The 18981-nt window shown below is 41.5% G+C and overlaps 2 protein-coding genes across 3 annotated transcripts; one reads left to right on the top strand and one right to left on the bottom strand.

The window, feature by feature from the left end:
• Positions 1-1605: 1605 nt before the first annotated feature.
• Positions 1606-8664, bottom strand: LOC115748687 (potassium channel SKOR-like). Of its 2 annotated transcripts, none has more exons than XM_030685260.2 (13): positions 8310-8664; positions 6997-7221; positions 6843-6906; positions 6173-6512; positions 5708-6003; positions 4582-4662; positions 4318-4416; positions 3567-3788; positions 3235-3423; positions 2947-3022; positions 2537-2831; positions 2304-2422; positions 1606-1971 (listed from the first exon to the last, which is right to left on the bottom strand). In XM_030685260.2, the coding sequence occupies exons 1-13, from the start codon at positions 8555-8557 to the stop codon at positions 1733-1735; spliced, it is 2493 nt and encodes an 830-aa protein (XP_030541120.1). In that variant the 5' UTR covers positions 8558-8664; the 3' UTR covers positions 1606-1732. The 2 variants fall into 2 exon arrangements, with proteins under 2 accessions (XP_030541120.1, XP_030541121.1); XM_030685261.2 differs by having other exon boundaries at positions 1606-1968.
• An 8747-nt stretch (positions 8665-17411) lies between these two features.
• On the top strand, positions 17412-18782 carry LOC115748688 (mitogen-activated protein kinase kinase 9). The gene has a single exon (XM_048280111.1). The coding sequence runs from the start codon at positions 17458-17460 to the stop codon at positions 18445-18447; it is 990 nt and encodes a 329-aa protein (XP_048136068.1). The 5' UTR covers positions 17412-17457; the 3' UTR covers positions 18448-18782.
• Positions 18783-18981: the final 199 nt, after the last annotated feature.

Below are 18981 nucleotides of genomic sequence, written 5' to 3'. Positions count from 1 at the left end.
TAATTTGACCCTAAACCTTTTGAAATTTACCAATTTAGTCCTAAATGTTTTGAAGTTTTGCAATTATAATCCTCTGAGCACGTTATCCGAGTAATCCGGTGGAAGGAGTAAATTGATAATTCATGAAAAAGTTCAAAACTAGTTTGGTAAATCATTAAAACGTTTATGACCAAATTAGCATAACTGAAAGGCTTATCACCGAATTAGAAATTTTTCAAAAGGTTTAGGACCGAATTGACACAATTAAAAAGTTTATAAATAAACCGGTACAAGTGTAATAAATTTAGGACTTTTTGGACAAATTTTCTCAAAATTGGTCATATCTTACATTTTATAAGAACTCGATACTTGGTGCATCAATTTTGCATAATAAAGGTCCTTGTATAGTTCTCTAACAAAACAGGACTTGTTCAACTTGACTGATTTACGACCAAAAAAAAATTCACTCGCAATTTTTTTCTCATCGATCGTAGTTTACTTGTCACACGTCATTTCGTGGCTTTTCTTCGGATGATGCAATTTCCGTTTCAGTCGTCACAAATTTCGCGAATCGCATGGTTTGCAATATTCGACTATAAAATAGTGATCTTCCTAAAGTTTAAGGCAATATTCTTTTTCCTATGGTTAGTAAATTACCTAAATTAAGTTTATGGCGAAATTCTTTTCCTATAGTTAGTAAATTACATAATGGATCGTTGATTCCTTTGGGCATATATGCTTGTACTCGTGAATAAAACTAATTCATCTTTGAAGGTAATTCATCTTTGGAGGTAATAAACTCTCCGGGTCATGTGGTTCTTCTAATGTAAAAAAAGTAATCTATCTAAGTTAATGGAGAATTTCTTTTGTATTATTTACCAAATAAATTTAGGATATTTCCTCTTATTTTTTTATATATGTTTTGAATATGCATATCTAATTTGATTTCCTTAAATAGCAAATCTATTAAAGCCAGTAAATATGCTCTTTATGTACTCTTTTTAAATATAGAAATGCACGGACATCTCACAACTTCGTTTTCCACTTATTTTTAACTTTATTAATAGCACGCTATGATCTTTCGTTACACTTTGGTGAAGTTTTGCAACCTATGTTTCAGCAATTTTCCTTGCTCATCATAATTTTTTGCTTCCCCGGCAGACCTGACACTGTCGAGACGGTACAATCTCAATTGCAGATTTACACATCATCGCCGCGTGTTTTAGATGACATTACTATAAAATTGTTTTAGAAGATTGCCGGAGCACTTTGACGTGTGACCTCGGCTGATCTCTTTCTTCATTCTCGACTAAAGAAAAGGGTGACGATACAATCTAAATCGTAAATCTACACACATCACCATGTGTTTTATATTAAGCATTCATTGATTAGGAAATCGTGCGCTTAGATGACATTACCGTAAAATTGTTTTAGAAGATTGTCGGAGCACTTTGACGTGTCACCTCGGCTGATCTCTTTCTTCATTCTCGACCAAAGAAAAGGGTGAAGAAGGGAGTTTGAGTGAGAAAGCTAAGTATAGATGAGTCGAACTTGGGACCTCATCAATTTAACTATTTAAGGTCCAAGCACCTCACCAACTTGTCCGACGCCTCATTGGCATAATGTTTCTTGTTCTCGATACTGTGACAAAACAAGGAATCATGAGGTTTCATTTGTGAGCAAGTGAGTTGGCTCCTCGACTGCATCTGCAGCACAAAACGCCCTGGCCGGCCATCCACTCCGGTGCCGCTGCTCATCGCGCGCTGCTCACCAGGAACAGATTCTGACCGTCGCCGATCATGTCCACGTCGGTTACTTTGCCACCATTTTCTGTTAAGATGCACGAGTCGGTTGAGACGCCGAGCTGCTGTTTCGCCGCCTCGATCAGCTCTTCCAAGGTCTGAGGAACCCATAACACGATCCCTTGCATTCCTCTCTCGTCCCACGGGCAGGAAGGAAACACGGTGCATTTTGTTTTCTGCATCCTATCTGTTGCGAACAACAAAAAGAGTTCTTGTAGTTTACAGAGATGGTTTTGAACTAAAAGGGCCTTCTTCATATGTTTGAGCCGCTTCAGCTATAGGAAGAAGATGCGATGAAGATGTAATGAATAACTAGAATGCCCTCTTCTGAGAAAGAGTAATACTATACAGATGATATCACCATCCTGTGACCATCGAAAGCGGAAGATTGGTGAAGAAACGGGTACTCGTCCAATCCATTTTGGATTTGATCATAAACCCCGTGTCCGATACAATATTTTCGTACTATACGTACCCATGCTGTATCCTGGCATACTATGGTTTATTAGGAGGTGAAGTCACCTTGGAGATGGCATGAATCTGCAAACTCGGAGATTTGAATAGCCCGCGCATCTTCGAGCAGCTTGATGAGAGTCTTGTTTCCGCTTAAACGGCCTTCATCGAGTGGAGTACTTCCCCATCTACGAGAACAAAGAAATTGATGACTTATGGCGAAATGCGACAGCGTCTGGGAAGTTAAAACCCCCTAAACTAGCCCCTAACTGCTTTTGAATAAATTGCATTTCGTTTTAAACCTGTCTTTGGGTAAAACGCTTGCTCCTGCTTCTAGAAGCAAATGCGCAGCCAAGTACAACCCTTCAGAAGCAGCTACATGAAGCGGCGTTCGGGAGTCGTAATTTTTCGCGTTCGGGTTGATTCCATTAGCCAAAGTCCTCTTCAGGAGATCTATGTCCCTTCTTGCGATGGTGGTACAGAGGAAACCACCAGCATCATCTATTATCAGTGAAGCGCCTGCCTTGACAAGTAAAGAAACAACCTGATCGTGGCCGTGCTTGATAGCTTCCAACAGCGCGGTGTTTCCAGATTCATCTGATTAGGTAGCAAGCAAACCGCAACGATTTACTAATCGTGTGTGTAGGACGCCAATGATATGGAAAAACAGTCACAGTACATACTATAGATGATAATGAACTAAGTGGTTAACCTGAACTGTCAATGCATACGTGCTGTTCGATGAGGAAAGAAACGATTTCTTCTTGTCCCCTTGAAGCAGCAAGATGCTGTTTGTAGAAAACAGAAGGAACGGAATTTCAGGCGGCATGCTAAGAAAATTCTTTGTTTTACGTAGCTGGCTTTTTGAGTTCTCTTCATGTTCTCATCTAGGAATGCCAAATGTTGTGTTCCTCCTAAGCACTTTCATAATTGGATTTTTTCTGCCACCCTGACACAGATTATAGATGCCAAGAATGATCAAGCAACTGAGAAATCATACCAAAGGCGACTTCCCACTGTAATCCGTCAAGCTAGGATTCGCTCCAGCAGCTACCAGATGCTTCAGGCGATGTAGATCTCCATCATAGGCTGCACAGTTCAGCCTCGTCGCCAGCTCCGACTCGTGCTTCATGATATAAAGTGTGATATCCGATTCCAACAGCTTCTTGCAGACGTTCGAGTCTTTTCCCTGTCAATTTCATAGATGCTGCAAATGAGTAAATCTCGTTTTTGTTTTTTCGCCAGAAAAACCACAGGAACTGTGACCGGTGAAAGAGTCGCCAGGAAAGGAAGAAGCAAAACAATTAGGCTAAGAATCGGCGCATGAATCACCTCAACAAGGTTGTTCAAGATGATGCGTCCATCAGAAAAATATATCTCGAGGATCTCGGTAAAGGATTGTTTGCTGAGGCGTAAGAGCTTGCATAGTTCACCTGCCTGAACAGCATAAGGCAAAGTGGTGTTACAGAGTAGGGGGATTTCTCCTAGCGTGCCATAACTTGGCAAGTTCAGAGGGAACTTTTCCTCTTTATCGTCTTCTTTTCCAACTCCTTCCTGCCAACAAATCAATCAAGCCACACAAATAAATCCAATTTGAATACGATAATGAAAGGTTATCGCTTTTTTCAGAAGTTACATAGCAAATCGCGACGCTAAAAGTTCCTTGTTTTTTTTTTTGCTGTTGTTTGATCCATACAAAGACATTTCAACAAAGTCCCAGTTTCGAACAGCGAGGGATCTAGACATGATCTCAATGATGCCCCGAACATGCATTCTGGTGGTATCAATTTTTTGACTTTACTCAGTTGCCATACATGTAGACAAAATAATAAGCCTAAATTCCAACTGCAAGAAACTATTCGCGGTGCAAATCGATTGAGGCTGGCTTCACTTGAAATGGTGTTATCCTCAGCTCATTTCCATTCAAGAAAGTACAGACTAAGCCAATTTTACCAAGTGTAAGATCCAGGAACTGTCACCAAATTTAGATAGCTGAGTTGGGGGGACATACAGACAGTTTTTTAAAGGAGATTGACAGGAATGAAGTATAGATAGTGCAGATTCACTGGTAGAGAAGTCATACCAGATAACCATGGCAGAGGATGAATAGCTGGTCAACCGCAGTTTCCTGTTCTATGATCACTTCTCCCGGGAGGAAATATTCCTCGTGCACTCTCACTGCCTGACAAACAAGAGAGACAGCAGAGGCTTAATTGACTAAGTTCTCTTCCTATTAATGTAATATTTCATTTGTTCATTAAGTAGACGGTAAGCAGAAGAGAGCAGGCAGCTAGTACTGTCTTTTTGCGTATTAACGTAGTTGAGTACGTTTAACAAATCGGCTTACTATCTGCTTGATGAATCCTGGAGAACAGCCCTTGAAAAGAGGGACTTTAGTAATGTCTCGCTCATACAACTTTTGCTGGATCTGCGGCATAGAAAGGACTAGCCATTAAACATGTATTCCACCGACTTTGAGCAGAAAGCAAAGAAAATTATGCAGCCGATACATGACACATATCAACTGTTATATAATTAATCACCATATATGACATCAAACACAACGATTTTTGGGTCAAGGTAAAAGCTATGAATATTCAGCTCTTGTGAATTGTAGTCGCGTAAACAGACAACGTGACTACAGTGCAGGATGCACTGGTTGATTCTTTTCATGAAAGGTCCGATGAGAATAGTAGGGGCCGAACGAAAGATGCTTCATAGACAAGTTAGTTCTGCTGCATACTTATTGGAAGTTTGAACGAATGGAACTTATTTCTATCTCTAGGCTTACAAGCCGCACATGCTAATTGTCATGAGACTGAGATCCTAGCCGGAACATGCAGCTCGCCATTTGCCCTGTCTGGCTGTTGGTCTACCCAAATCCACCTCAAACTAAAGGTTGAGTCTGACTCTCCTGTCCTTTTATCTCAGGAGTCGAACAAGAATTGACTCCAAAGAAGCATCTCAATATGATTTTGTAATTGTTGAATGATACATTTATCAAATACCGATCTAGTTAAGGCGAGAAATAGGCACACTATATACTGATAATTTATTTACCGACGAAGATAAATCCACTTTTGAACCTTACCCTTAGTTTGGCTACTAATCTTTTAAGTGAGGGCGTATAGCTATCTTCTGTCCTTAAATATAGCAAGGAGGCAAAAAAGATTGGTTGTACAGTCTTCATTTTGCTTTTCCTCAACTCACACTTTAGGTTAAATTGCTCTTTGCTGCAACTTCAAACTTGCTGCTGAATTTTCAATTACGAAAATCAAATACATTTGAGATTGTATGTCCAGGGAAACTGTCGAAAACAAGTGTATAACCGCATCAACATGACTCATATCGAATTGCCAAAACACGAGATTGTGCGAAATGGTGTTCATCTTCCAGGACAATATGGAATGCTTTGATTTGTGGTAGTGTTTTCCGGAAATGATACAGAGAAATGCATCGAGATATGGCCATACCTTCGTGCGGATAGAGTTTGGAATATCCTGAAGAACAGTAGCCTCAGTGTACGTGTGACAATACTGGAGTCGCAGATGGTTTTTGACGTCGTTACTAATTTGCTTTCCGAGCTTATTCTTATTCATGTATCTGATAAGTTCGGTCATTTTATCCCTAAACCTCTCCGTCTTCGATCCTTTCACTATCAATGCCGTCATGTTACCAAGCAAGTAAGCACCGAGGATCATGTCGAAAGACACATAAACCATTATGAATATCATCTCCCTGACATTTACTGCATGTATCTCTCCATAGCCTGAAAAACAGAACCTGGATCAGCCCCATAAACGCACTTTGATTCAAAATCATGAATCACGAGACTGGTTCATCCACAGATTAACATTGTCAAGGTGATAATGCACCTTGTATTCTAAAAACAACAGATCAAGTCATATTGCCGAAAAAACATTAGGAAAGATCTTTACCGACAGTCGCCATCGTGACAATTGCGAAATAGAGAGATGTGACGTAGCGCTTCCAAATATCGATTTCTCTGAAGTGCGAATAGCTATAGTCACCCATCTTCAAGCTCCCGATCCAGGTGTATCCTTCCATGGAAGGAGGCAAGGTGGTGGCAAGATAGTAAAAGATGCAAGCCGCCGTGTGCGTGCAGTAGAGCTCGACGACGAGAAGTTTCACTATCCTGGTGAAGAGATAATTGATCCGAATGTCCTTCTCCAACTTCTCGAAAAACTCCGTCACCCTGAGCGCCCGACTTAGCCTAATCCACAACATGTACCTGACCGGCTCCTTCTTCCCACAAGCCTGATCAAAGGAAAGGAAACTCAACAACAACACAGCAGCGGAACCATTCGCGACTGTCCCTAGTGAACAAAATCTCCATTCTTTGTTTGCAAAACTCAACACTTGGGCTACTTGTATGAAACTATCAACTGTTTGAAACTCCGATTCAAAGGTTTTGCTTTCTCCCCTAAAATTAACTAAATTCTGTTCTGACTCAGCTTTAGTGGCATATTTTTCCCCATATCACCGTTTTGGCGTACCATTGCACCATCAGATAGGCAGAAATGATCACAAACTAGCGATCAAAGAACGCGGCGATGACGGCGAGAACTAGGGCAACAGAATCAATACCTTATAAATAGCATCCCAGGGGAGACAACCCAGGAGATCAACGCTAAATCGAGACTTCAAGTACCTTAACAAACAACAAGCAGTATGCAGTAAGCCCAACATGAAACGCCGAAACCCAGCAAAATTTGAAGATCATAAAGTGAACAACGACAACCTCAGGGCGATCTGGGAACGATCGTAGACCATGTTGTGGGAATGGGAGTCCTTGTAGGCGACGAAGAAGCGGATCACGATGTCGACGAGGAAAGCGAACTGTCCGGCGATGTCGAGGAGGAAGAGGTTCTCCGGCAATCCCCTGAAGAATCCGAACTCGAGAGGGGTGAAGAAGGAGGAGTACACCGCCCATATCAGGATGAAGTGCGTCCATAGCACGTACCACCTGCATCATTTCGCACAACGTCACCGCCGTTTGTGTTGAGCGCGCGCGACAGAGAGTGGTGCGTGTGCATGGCGGCTCTGTTTTTGGCGCCAATTATTCTTCGGGGGCTAAAATCTTGAAAATTTTACTTTATGAATCGAAAATGATAAAATACTCTCTTTTTTTCATTTATATTGTTCACTATTAGAAATATCCCCATGGTCAATATTCAGGTAAAATTCCGCATTTCTGTTTTACCCTTCTATAATTACTACTAGTTAATTAATTTCCCGCTTTTGACCCAAAAAAAGATGAATTTTCCACATTTGCAAAGTTGTCGAAATTATGACTTCTTTTTATTTTGCAATAGCTCTTATTTCTTACACTGATTTCTCCGACTTTTTGCTCTGTCTCTTTACAAAGTATCAGAGTCGAACCCCGCACCTATGATACTAGCGTCTTCACTTCCTCAATCCATTTACTAGGGCCGCATGTCCATTGACAATAATTGCCATCTTGCATGTCCATTTTTTTTTCCCTGAGAATTATGTGAATTTGCATGAGAAAGTTCTCTCGGTCACGTGCATTGTCGGGGCGTTGGCCCAAAAGAACAAACCTTGTCACGTGCATGGCCATAGAAAGCTCCTGTCTATGTCCCGCCCGTGGAAAGGAAAATACAAAGGCATTTTTTCTATGTGCGTTCATGATTTACGGTACGGGTAAAGGTAATCGCAAAGGTTAAAATCACGTGCAGCCCATTCCTGTAAAAGTTCCTAAAAAAAGAGGATGGCAAAAAAAAAAATTTTGAAGAGAAATGTTTAGTCATACGATCGGCTGGATGCCGCCGTGACAACCAAATGAAAAAGGCTAATCGAATAGGGAGCATAATCTACTCGTTCCGCCTCTTCTTCTTTATAGGAGCCGATTGTCGTCCGACCATTTCATGCAACTATAATTTTCGAAAGACAATCAAGACCACCATATATATATCTACGAGCGAAAAACCGTGCTATGGACTCACTTTATATCCGGTTAGACATATAAGGAAATCACACGCCACGGGAATGCATCGTGTCATGGAGGTAGTGCTTTGTCGAGACGAGAGTTACCAGTTGTCGGGATGAATGACAAACCCTAGCGGTGGAGAAGAAGAATGAGAGGAGTCCAACCTCGCGAGCGCGCCTCTCCAAGAACACTCGTTCCTCAACATGTCCCCAAACCACGACCTCCACGACCGCCTGGGGGAGTCCGGTCTCAGCGCCACCTCGTACTCGCCGTTCCCTCGGGCTTCATCTTCCTCCTCCGACGAGGACGATCCTCGTCTTCCTCTGCTCCTCCTCCCGCCTCCGCCATGCATCGTCGATGACCGAAAGCTCGAGCGCTCCTCTGTTCAGGTACAGAAGGATGGGCAAAGGCAAAGCCGTTGGGAGAGAGAGAGAGAGAGAGAGGTGAGAAGGCAAAGGGCGTTATCCTCCGTGTGAGTGCAGGATTTAATGGGGTCGTTCTCGTGCGATGTGTAAAGTAAGACCCTTCAGTTCACAAGCTAGAGAGAGAGAGAGAGAGAGAGAGAGAGAGAAGACATACAGACAGAGTAGTAATGGCGACAGCTTTTATGATTCGCTTTCACTTTCGTCGCCGAATGCCCACGTAAGGAGATTGGGTGTGCGTATCGGAATTTAATCACCGGCATTCTCCACCGTAAAAATTCATGGAGACAGAGAGAATCGCGGGACTTTGCGCGCAGTTTGATTCCTACGTTCACGCGCTCCCCGGGAAAATTATCAAAAAGCCCCTCGAACAAGTCGAACTTGTTATATTTTTACGGTTCTATTCTAAACCTTAATTACGATAACTGAGCTCTAAACCTTTTTTTTATGCTTTATTAATTGAATCAATCGGATCGATTTTGATCGAAGATCGCTGACGTTGACACCAATCCTTTTACGTGACACGAATCGACATTAACTTTCACAATCTTTTTAATATTTTAGCATTTGTTTCCAATTTTCTTATATTTTTATTTTCTTCTCTTTTTCTTCTTACCCTTGCCGGCCACGGTAAAAAAATAAAGTAAAGAAGGAAAAGAGAAAAAAAGGAAAAAAAATTGAAAAGATATTATAATGTTATTAAATTATCTTCAAGTCGGTGTCTACCGTGCCATGTAGGATGATTAGTATCCTCGTCCACTAGATAAACTCAGTTGATAAAATGTGAAAAATGTTTAGAATTCGATTGGCATAATTAAAAGATAAATGACCAAATTGATAAAAATGCAATAAATTTTAGGACCATTATTGTAATTTTCCCCCGCACCCTGTCTTGTCGGCCGCGTAGCATATATTGTTTAGCGCAGGAGAAGTGAAAAACGTCAAATGAAGTCTCGTCATTCATCTAATCGCCAATATTCCTCCAAATCCTATCTTAACCTACGGCCTGATATATGCCCCTCGGTCCTATGTGACAGATTCTCTCTTTTCACGCGCAGAATACTCTCTGGTGCAAAGCACGCCCGATCACGAGCCGGGCGACCCGATCGGCGGGACCGAATGGACAACACTGCTTTAGGCCTTTCGAGGCCGGGTCGAATTCGAGCAGGTGGCTTTCGTCGGGGAACCTGCGCCCGTCAAGGCATATCTCATGTTGAGAAGTTTAACTTAGATTGAAACTATCATGGCCCAAAAACCTTAGTAGGATAGGCTCGCCGAGGCATATCTAATGTTTGGATCAGGAATGTTCACAATGCAAGGATCTATGCTAGGGCTTTGATTTTAGTTTCGAAGGAGAGGAGTTCCATAAGCGGGTAGGGCCCAATGGGCCACCGAGTTAGTCCAAGCCCACTGAGAAGATCCGGGGCCTATTCAGCCCATTTGATGGTCTAGGGGAGTCGAACACGTCAGCAAGTGCAACCCAAAGTACGCCGGAAAGCCCGCTAAAGAAGCGGTCTCGGGCCGGAACGGTGTGCGGAAGCCTGGGCTTTAAGAGTTGGGTTACGTTTTAGCGTTTGCATACTGAGCTCGATGCTGTTACCAGTCGTCATACAAAGCATGGAACAAATGAACATGACGGTAATTTTCTGTTGAGACCTGTTTTGGATGATTGCAGGAGGTTTTCTAGGAACGTTGGTGGGAGTATCGACCAAAGAGGTAACTTAATAAAACGACGTAATCGTCTTTTGCTGGTATGATATCCGGCCAATTTTGACCGAATATCGTTGACATAGATATATGATTGGCCGGATATCACTAACATAGACATTTAACGTGCACAAGTTCTAATTGGCAAGTGGTCTCTATTGGGATGTGGGTTCATACTCCCTAATAACAAAAAAGCACACAAGTCGTCCACGAATAGTTATTGCTGTATATACTATTTCTTGCTTGCGGTTGAGTGATGGAACGGAAGGTGTCTAAAGAGGTTTCGAGATCCTCAAAACGCAACGGAATATATTTATAAACCTAAACCCTAGACATGATCCATGCGTATATTGAAATCAATAGGAGTTCAAGACTTACTTTTTGCGGTTTGAAGATAAATTGACAATCGGTTGTGTCCGGATTAGCCCCCCAAGTGTTGCGCCTTTACCGGTATTCATGCACACAAACCGAAGTCTCCAACGATCAAAGTGCTAGTTTACGGATCTTGGAGCTCATCTTGCTTGATTGTCTTTGATCTTTGAGACTCTCTCAAAGATCTAAAAACAGAAAACGATTCTTTGTCTTTTTCTCCTTCGGAATATGACTTTCTTAATACTATGAGGCGTCTCTAGGGTTTTTTTTTTTCTTGTCTCAAGGGGTTATAATTGGCTATATATAGCCTCAATATTTACGCGTAACAAAAGAAGCGGAGTCGGGCGATTTGGGCCCGCCAATCGTCTATTCCAATCGTGCATTTAATCGTTATATCATAACATGCACGATTGCGCAAATATTTAGAATAGGAGAATAAATTAAAATCTACTTCTTAAGTAGATCAATATGCAGAGAAAATATGAACTCGGTTCGCTATTGTATCCGACCACGTAAGTTCACTAAACATTAGCAGTGTGCTCAAAATCCTTTTTAGCCCACAAGTCATAAGCGGTCTCTAACAACATATTATGATTACCTAAGTATAGTGAATGTCGTTTTTCGAAACAACCTAATCTACAACTAATATTGGAGTATCAATCTTGAGTAGTTCCTAGAGCAGACCGCTAACGGTGCGATGTGCTAATTATGGTGAAATCCTCTGTTGGACGTAGCTCTAATTTAAGGATGAACCAAAATAAAACCTTGTATAGTTTTCTCTTTCTCGTTTTTACATTTTACTTCGTTGTAGTCAGACATCAAATCCTAACCTTTTGAATTTCTAAAATACAAAAATGTTCAGGACTCAATTAATAAAATTAAAAGATTTAGAATCGAATTGATAAAATTATAATAGGTTTATGACTTTTTGGATCACATCGTCGTGCAAAAGGATCCCATCTTACAAGGAGACGGGCCCCCATTGGCAAGAAAGCAGAAAGCAAAGGGGTGGGCTTATTGTTAATATCAAAAAGCACGGCTTGCGTGAACGCTCGGACATTTTCATGTGAATCTTACGTTGTGTGGGGTCCTTGGACAAGTGCTAATTACTTTTTCGGTATTATTATCAGCTGATTACCTTTTCGATAACCCGAAGCGCTCGAATCTCAGGGCTTGACCCGATGCCCACGGATACGCGCAAATCATCATTTCTGCGTGCGTGCGACGTCGAATAAGATTCCATCCACAAAGCGGACATCGTGGTTTCCGAAATTAATATGAATGGGAGACAAACCGCACAACGGACTTTAGGATTCAACGAGCTAATTAAGTTTTTGTCGTCACGAGGTCTTTCCAACCCCCGTCAACTTCACGGGGCATTAGACATCGCTTCCAAGGTAACGAGTAATCCGGAGTTGACGTCATCCATGACGATGAAAAACTGACGTCACGCGTGAGGTGGCTCGCTCGCTCGTTCGCTGCGGCAACGTAGGTTGTCCGTTTTCCATCTTTCCATCTAATGTTCCACTATGAAACGAATTGAGAGGTCAGACTAGTTCACGCAGCATCATTTTGGAAATCTAGAGTCGCAATCCAAGAGAAACTCTCTCACACCAAGAATCGAGATTTATTACTTTGTCTTGCTTACGTCACATGGAGTGCAATAAAGGAGCTCAATTAGCACCGGCAGATGAAATTATCTGATTGATCCAAAATTATAGTGCGGATGTCAATTTAATTCTAAACTTTTCATTTTTTTTCAATTCAATCATAAACATTTGCACAAGAATTCTTCTTTAGTTCGTCTAGCCAATTTTCATCGAGAATCACCGATTTGACAAAGTGCCATGTAGAATGGCCGATGATGAACGGACCGCCATGTCGGCGATCTTTGGCGAAAAATGGCAAGAAGGGCTATATTGAAATTTGCATAAAAATTTAGGACTAAATTGATAATGTTGAAAAATAAAGATTTTAAATTAGAATTCATATAATAAATTTATAGCTGATTGGAACTATGTATCTAGCCCTTATTGTATGCGGAAAAGAGATCATGGTAATTACAACCTTAATGCATATGTGCCTTTGTTCCTTTAAGGAATTTTTAACATTGTAGGCATATGAAAAGTTACAATTGTTTTCGAATTTTAATCCTCCATCCTTCAAATTCCTCTTGGTAAGTCCTAGCGACAAGATCTTAATTTCATCTTGTTGGCCAGCCTAGAACTGGCATGAGAACCGCCGTCAAGTGGACGATGGTCATGGCCTACGCCATTAAATATTGATGGGATTCAATAATGTTTATCGGATTATTTAACTCGTGACATGACATGGACGTCAGGAGAATTACACCCCTAAGGCTAGTCATCGACGTGGGAGAGCCTAAGGCACTGTAAATCACGCGTCGAAATCTCATACCATTATCCGTACTTTGTAATTCGAAAAAATTGACACTAATAACACTTAAATTTTCGCCTAATACGTAATATCATTCTTACATTTTTTTTAATTTGTTCATAGTAGTCTTATACCATTTTAGTGCCTAAACTTTGAATTTGTTCTTATCCCTCAATTTTTCGTACAAACGTCAAATTTTTTTTATAACTTCTCTATTGTCCCGATTTCAAACTATCTTTTCATTTTAATTCATTTGATAAATCAATAGAAAAATATGGCTATCTTATTGATAAATTTCTAACTTTTTGATCTTTTTAAATATTACAATAGGTCCATTCAAGTGTACTTTAGCTTATGCTCTCTATAATAGGAAAAAGTAGAACCTCATTTAGAGTTATACCGGGTTGATATTCCGGCTATTTCAATATTTTATTTATAGATTTAATTATGTTTAATCAAGAACACACGAAATTCAAAAAGCTCCAAAATTTTATCTATCTAAAAATTCAGGAACAAGATTTAGATAAAAGCACAAGTACGAGAAATCTATTGATAAATTAATTTGGTCATTAGATGTTCTTTACATGAGAACACTTATTTTTAAAATAAAAGGAATACGAATACCACATAACTCTAAATAAGGTCGTATAATTACTGTTACAGAGATCATAAGTTAAAAATACATTTAAATGAGATTATAGTTATATATAAGGAGAAAAAAGATAATGAAAAGATAGCGTATTCTCTTTTTGTTAATTTAAAAAACTGGTTGATATGAAAAGATATTCTGAAATCTAGACAATAATGTAATTATGAAAATTTATGGATAGTACCGAATTGAGTTGGTTGTGGAAAGTCGAGGGACTAAATCGAAGAAATTAAAAGTGTAGGGGCGCTTGAACATTTAGGAATAGTATAAGGATCAAACCGAACGAATTAAAAATTCAAGAATGACCTTACATATTTAGTTAAAGTTTAAGGACAACTAGTATCGTTCTCATTAATAATGATGATCAAAACCAGATGGATGCCTCGACAGTCAAATATGACGACAATCCCATTTTCTTGTTCTTTATAGTCAAAGAGTAACACGAAAATGACGTCACACATGACATGGCGTCCTCGTGTGCGGCGGCGACCTAGGTTGTTCGTTTCGTATCGGAACCCGGGCAGCGAGTACCGAGGGGACCAGACCGGTTCACAACGATATTTTCGCTTCTTCTGCGAAGTTCGAATCGTCTACAAAAAGACGCTCTCCCTTGAATCAAGAATCCAGGTCGTTTACGGATCTTGCTTACGTCACGCCATGCGTCACGGAGAGCGCGGTAAAAGGAGCTCCATTAGTGTCAGCAGGACAAAAGGACCATGAATCTGGCCTTGTACGAGGATAAAAACGTGGAGGGAATCTCAAATGTGTAGGCCCCTTTGCTCCTTCGAGGCGATTTTTTACCTATTAATCCATAGTAAACATGGTGGGGCCGCATGAAAAGTTATTATTATTCCGAATCTCAAGCTTCATTTCTTTTAATTTCCACGTGGAAATTCACGTGTTTTTTTGTTTTCTTCGCTAAAGACAAAAGAACTCGTAAAGTTTGTCGGTAGGGAATTGGCATCCTAACCCCCATCAAGTGGATGAGATCATGGCCTACGTCATTAAATGTTAATGGGGTCCAGTAATGCTAAAAGCTTATCCCAATACTAAAGTCGTGCATTGACGTGGATTTTTAGGAGAACCGCTCCCCAAAAGTTAGCTATCCACACAACGAAGTCTCGTACATACGATTTTCAAGTTCTGTATCTTATAATTAGGATCATGCAACTTGCACCAAAAGGTCCCCATGAGAGTGAACTATAACCACCAAACATTATGAGGAAGAAAATCTCATGGCGTGCACGTCATCGAACGGGGTTGGGAATGTTTAGCGGCAGTTGATGCTAGATGAATGCCTCCACGGCCGTGCCGCCCTTGGTTTTGGCGTCAAAATCAGCACAAGAAGTCGAATCACCCTTGACACTTGCGTTAATTGTCCTTTTGCGAGTTAACAAAGAAGCGGACATAAATGGGTAGTGATGGAGCCTATTTTATAAAATGGTATGGATAAGTTGATGAATCTACCACTACTTCTACTACTACTAACCATACCTATTTCAATTTTTTTTTATATCAGGATAGCGTCGACCCATAATAACTTGCACATAATTGATTAGATTTGAACAGATAGTCTCGAGTTCCCAAGCTGAAAATTTCCTAACACTGTAGTCAACTGGGGTCTCCAATTAGCTTCCGTAAATTATGCCTAATTTCCTAAAAAAACTCAATTTAAGATCCAGTCTCAATTTTAACTAAATATTTTTATTGTCTAGGAAAAATCCCAAATTTCAGGTCGGGTCCAAATCTGCTCCAAACTTTTTTTCCCTAAAACAACTCCAACTTTAAGTTTAGTCCCAAATCTGCTTTGAACTTTTTTTGTCCATAAAAAAGATTACAAAACTTTAACTTTAGTCCCAAATCCGCCCTTAATAGCCCTCCACACAAAAAAAAAAATCATCGTTAAATTGTTCTTAATTTTTATATCAAAGAACAATTTTGTAATTTTCCACACGAGCTTACTAACGTAGATTTGTTATCGACTTGGAAATACCACGTCAAACAATTGATTATCGATTTTTGGACGGATGGTCAATTGGGGCATATTTGAGACTGAATTGAAAGTTGGCAGTCTTTTTTAGACGAAAAAAAAAAGTTTGGGGCTGATTCGGGACTAGAGTTAAAGTCGATGATTTTTTTCAGACAAAAGAAGTTTGGCGCAAATCTGGGACCGGATGTAAGTTTTCTTTTTTAGACCAAAAAAAAAAAAAAAGGAACTGTGGCAGAATTGAAAGTGAACCTAACATGTGGAGTTTAGAAAAAGGTTGGGAAAAAAATTGAGAGTGGATCTAAAATAGAGGATTTTCTTTTTTCTTTTTTCTTTTTTGAGAGAATTAGGCCTATTCAATCTTCATTGTTTTTTTGCTACAAATCCTCTCAATGATTGGGGGGAGGGATTGCGAAACGACGGTTGGTGGCCGTTGATGTCCATCTCTCCAAATTGAATCCGACGGCATCGCGAAACCGATAAATGTTTATGCACATTAATCAAATACGAATATTTATGGCGTGTCACTCTGAGCATTATTATTATTATTATTTTAATCTAAAGCAATAGAAAAAGGAAGGCGGCGTGCGGGGGTCGCTGCTTCGGCTTCGGCTTCGGCTTCGGCTTCATCCCAAAGCAATGCAGGCAATATCTAATCTAATCTAACATCTAATATATTAATTAGATTAAAGCGTGGGACCCAATAGAAGTTAAGAAGGAGACAAAGGACGATGAGCTGGGAAGCAAATAAGTTGGTAATCTAATTTCGCATGCATACTCCTCGGACAATGTTGGGTAATTCTGACCAGGTAATTTTAGAATTTTACTTGTTATTTTTCTTATGATTATATGTAAATTGATATAATTGAGGGCCGATAATGACATTTTCTCATTTTTTAATGAAAAAATTTAAGCAACCGGTGCTTTTTTTTTTTTCTGGTGGAAAGTAATTCATACTTTATTCCTTGAAAAAAGTGAAAGCCGCGTACTCCGATAAAAATTGACGGTAGCAAATTAATAAATTAGCAGTCAAAATGAAGTATAGGATTAAATTTCTATAAATTATTTGCATTCTACAAATAATATAATCACGCCCATGTTTGCCACCTCCGCATCACGTTGGCACCACCTCATCAAATGCCATGAACAGATATATAATACCATCTATACGCCAAAATTTAGAAACGGAAGATATCGATCGAGTATTGCATTTTCTATAAAAAAAAAAAAAGATGTGGTACATAGGATTCACTTACTTAATTCTCGAATTCTGTGAGTTGGACGCATGACCACATGCTTTCAAGAAAAAAAACTGTCATCTTAATATGTCGATTATATTGGGTTCTCGACAATTATTTTCATTTGTGGGAGCGGTTGGCTATATGCCGTCACATGCTATTAGTTTATAAAGGAATAAAACAAATCATTATTGGAAAGATCTCTCCACGAAATCCACTAGGTCATAATTATAATATATAATTATGGATTAGTTTATAGGATTATCGGAAATAAAGAAAAAATGGAATTAATCCCATTTCCACCTTCCTTCCTCCAATATCAACATCACTTTCAGATGCCTTTCATAAATTATTTATTATTATTTTTTTTGTAATTATCCCACGTGCTTCTCTCGCTCCGCTTTCCTCCGAGAATCCGCAATATATTCACTCCACTCGTCGGTCTTATCCCTCCGCTCTCTCTCTACCTCTCTCCCTCTAATGGCACTCGTCCGCGACCGCCGGCAGCTCAACCTCCGCCTCCCGCTGACAGAGCTCTCCAACCGCCGCCCTCGCTTCCCCCTCCCCCTTCCCCTCCCTCCCTCCTCCTCCGCCGCCGCCGCCACCTCCTCCTCCACCGCCGGATCCGGCGCCGCCGGCACCTCCCTCTCCGACCTCGAGAGCCTCGGCGTCCTCGGCCACGGGAACGGCGGCACCGTCTACAAGGCCCTCCACAGGCGCACCTCCGCTGTCTACGCTCTCAAGGTCGTCCAGGCGGACTGCGACGCCACCGTCCGCCGCCAGCTCCTCCGCGAGATGGAGATCCTCCGCCGCACGGACTCGCCGCACGTCGTCCGGTGCCACGGCATCTTCGAGAAGCCGAACGGGGACATCGCGATCCTGATGGAGCACATGGACGCCGGGAGCCTCCAGACGCTCCTCGAAGCCTCCGGTACCTTCTCGGAGAAGCACCTCGCCGCCGTCGCCCGCCACGTGCTGAACGGGCTGAACTACCTCCACTCGCACAAGATCATCCACCGCGACATCAAGCCGTCGAACCTGCTCGTGAACTCGGCGATGGAGGTGAAGATCGCCGACTTCGGGGTGAGCAAGATCATGTGCCGGACCCTCGACGCGTGCAACTCCTACGTCGGCACGTGCGCGTACATGAGCCCCGAGCGGTTCGACCCGGATAGCTACGGCGGAAACTACGACGGCTACGCCGGCGACATATGGAGCTTGGGACTGACGCTGCTGGAGCTCTATTTGGGTCATTTCCCCTTGTTGGGTCCCGGCCAGAGGCCCGACTGGGCGACGCTGATGTGCGCAATCTGCTTCGGGGAGCCGCCGAGGTCGCCGGACAGCGCGTCGGAGGAGTTCCGGAACTTCGTCGAGTGCTGCCTGCAGAAGGAGTCGAGCAAGCGGTGGACGCCGGCGCAGCTGTTGAACCATCCTTTCGTAGCCGGTAAGGATCCGGGAGCCTGCAGCTGAAGCGCGCGGCTCGGGTCGAGGCAAGAATTTTTCCGCCGGAAAACCCGGAAGGTCGAGGCGCGAAACGGGGCCCGGTCGGGACAAATCAAGTACGGGTCGGGTCGAGATCCGCATCATCGTAACTTCGATGGACACGTCGCAGCGATGATATCATTATCATGCTTAAAAGGCTGCCCGACTAATGAGTTCCTGTACATAAGGGGGCGGACTTCGGGTCACGAATTTCGGGCTCTCTCTGTCTTTTTGTACTTTGTTTTAATGTTCCAAGTTAGGATGCTTCGGACAGTGAAATTGCTGTTCGAGGACTAATGAAGGAAGCTTCTTGACTAGTTCAACTAAAACTCTCTCTTACTCACTCGGATATATTTTCGAATATTCCTTGCGCCGTTTCGAAGTTTTGGTGATTATTGAGAGGGTTAATGCCCAAACAGAAGTACTAATTTTGGGTTTTTCACTAAAAAACGCTCCAAAAAAAATCGATCGATTAGCGAAAATCAACTTCGATTAGGAGACATGATGCTTGCCGGAGCTAAA

The sequence above is a fragment of the Rhodamnia argentea genome, chromosome 1 (assembly GCF_020921035.1).
Source record: "Rhodamnia argentea isolate NSW1041297 chromosome 1, ASM2092103v1, whole genome shotgun sequence".
Lineage (NCBI taxonomy): Eukaryota > Viridiplantae > Streptophyta > Magnoliopsida > Myrtales > Myrtaceae > Rhodamnia > Rhodamnia argentea.
The sequence above is the reverse complement of the archived record's forward strand: the minus strand, read 5'-3'. Positions and strand labels throughout refer to the sequence as shown.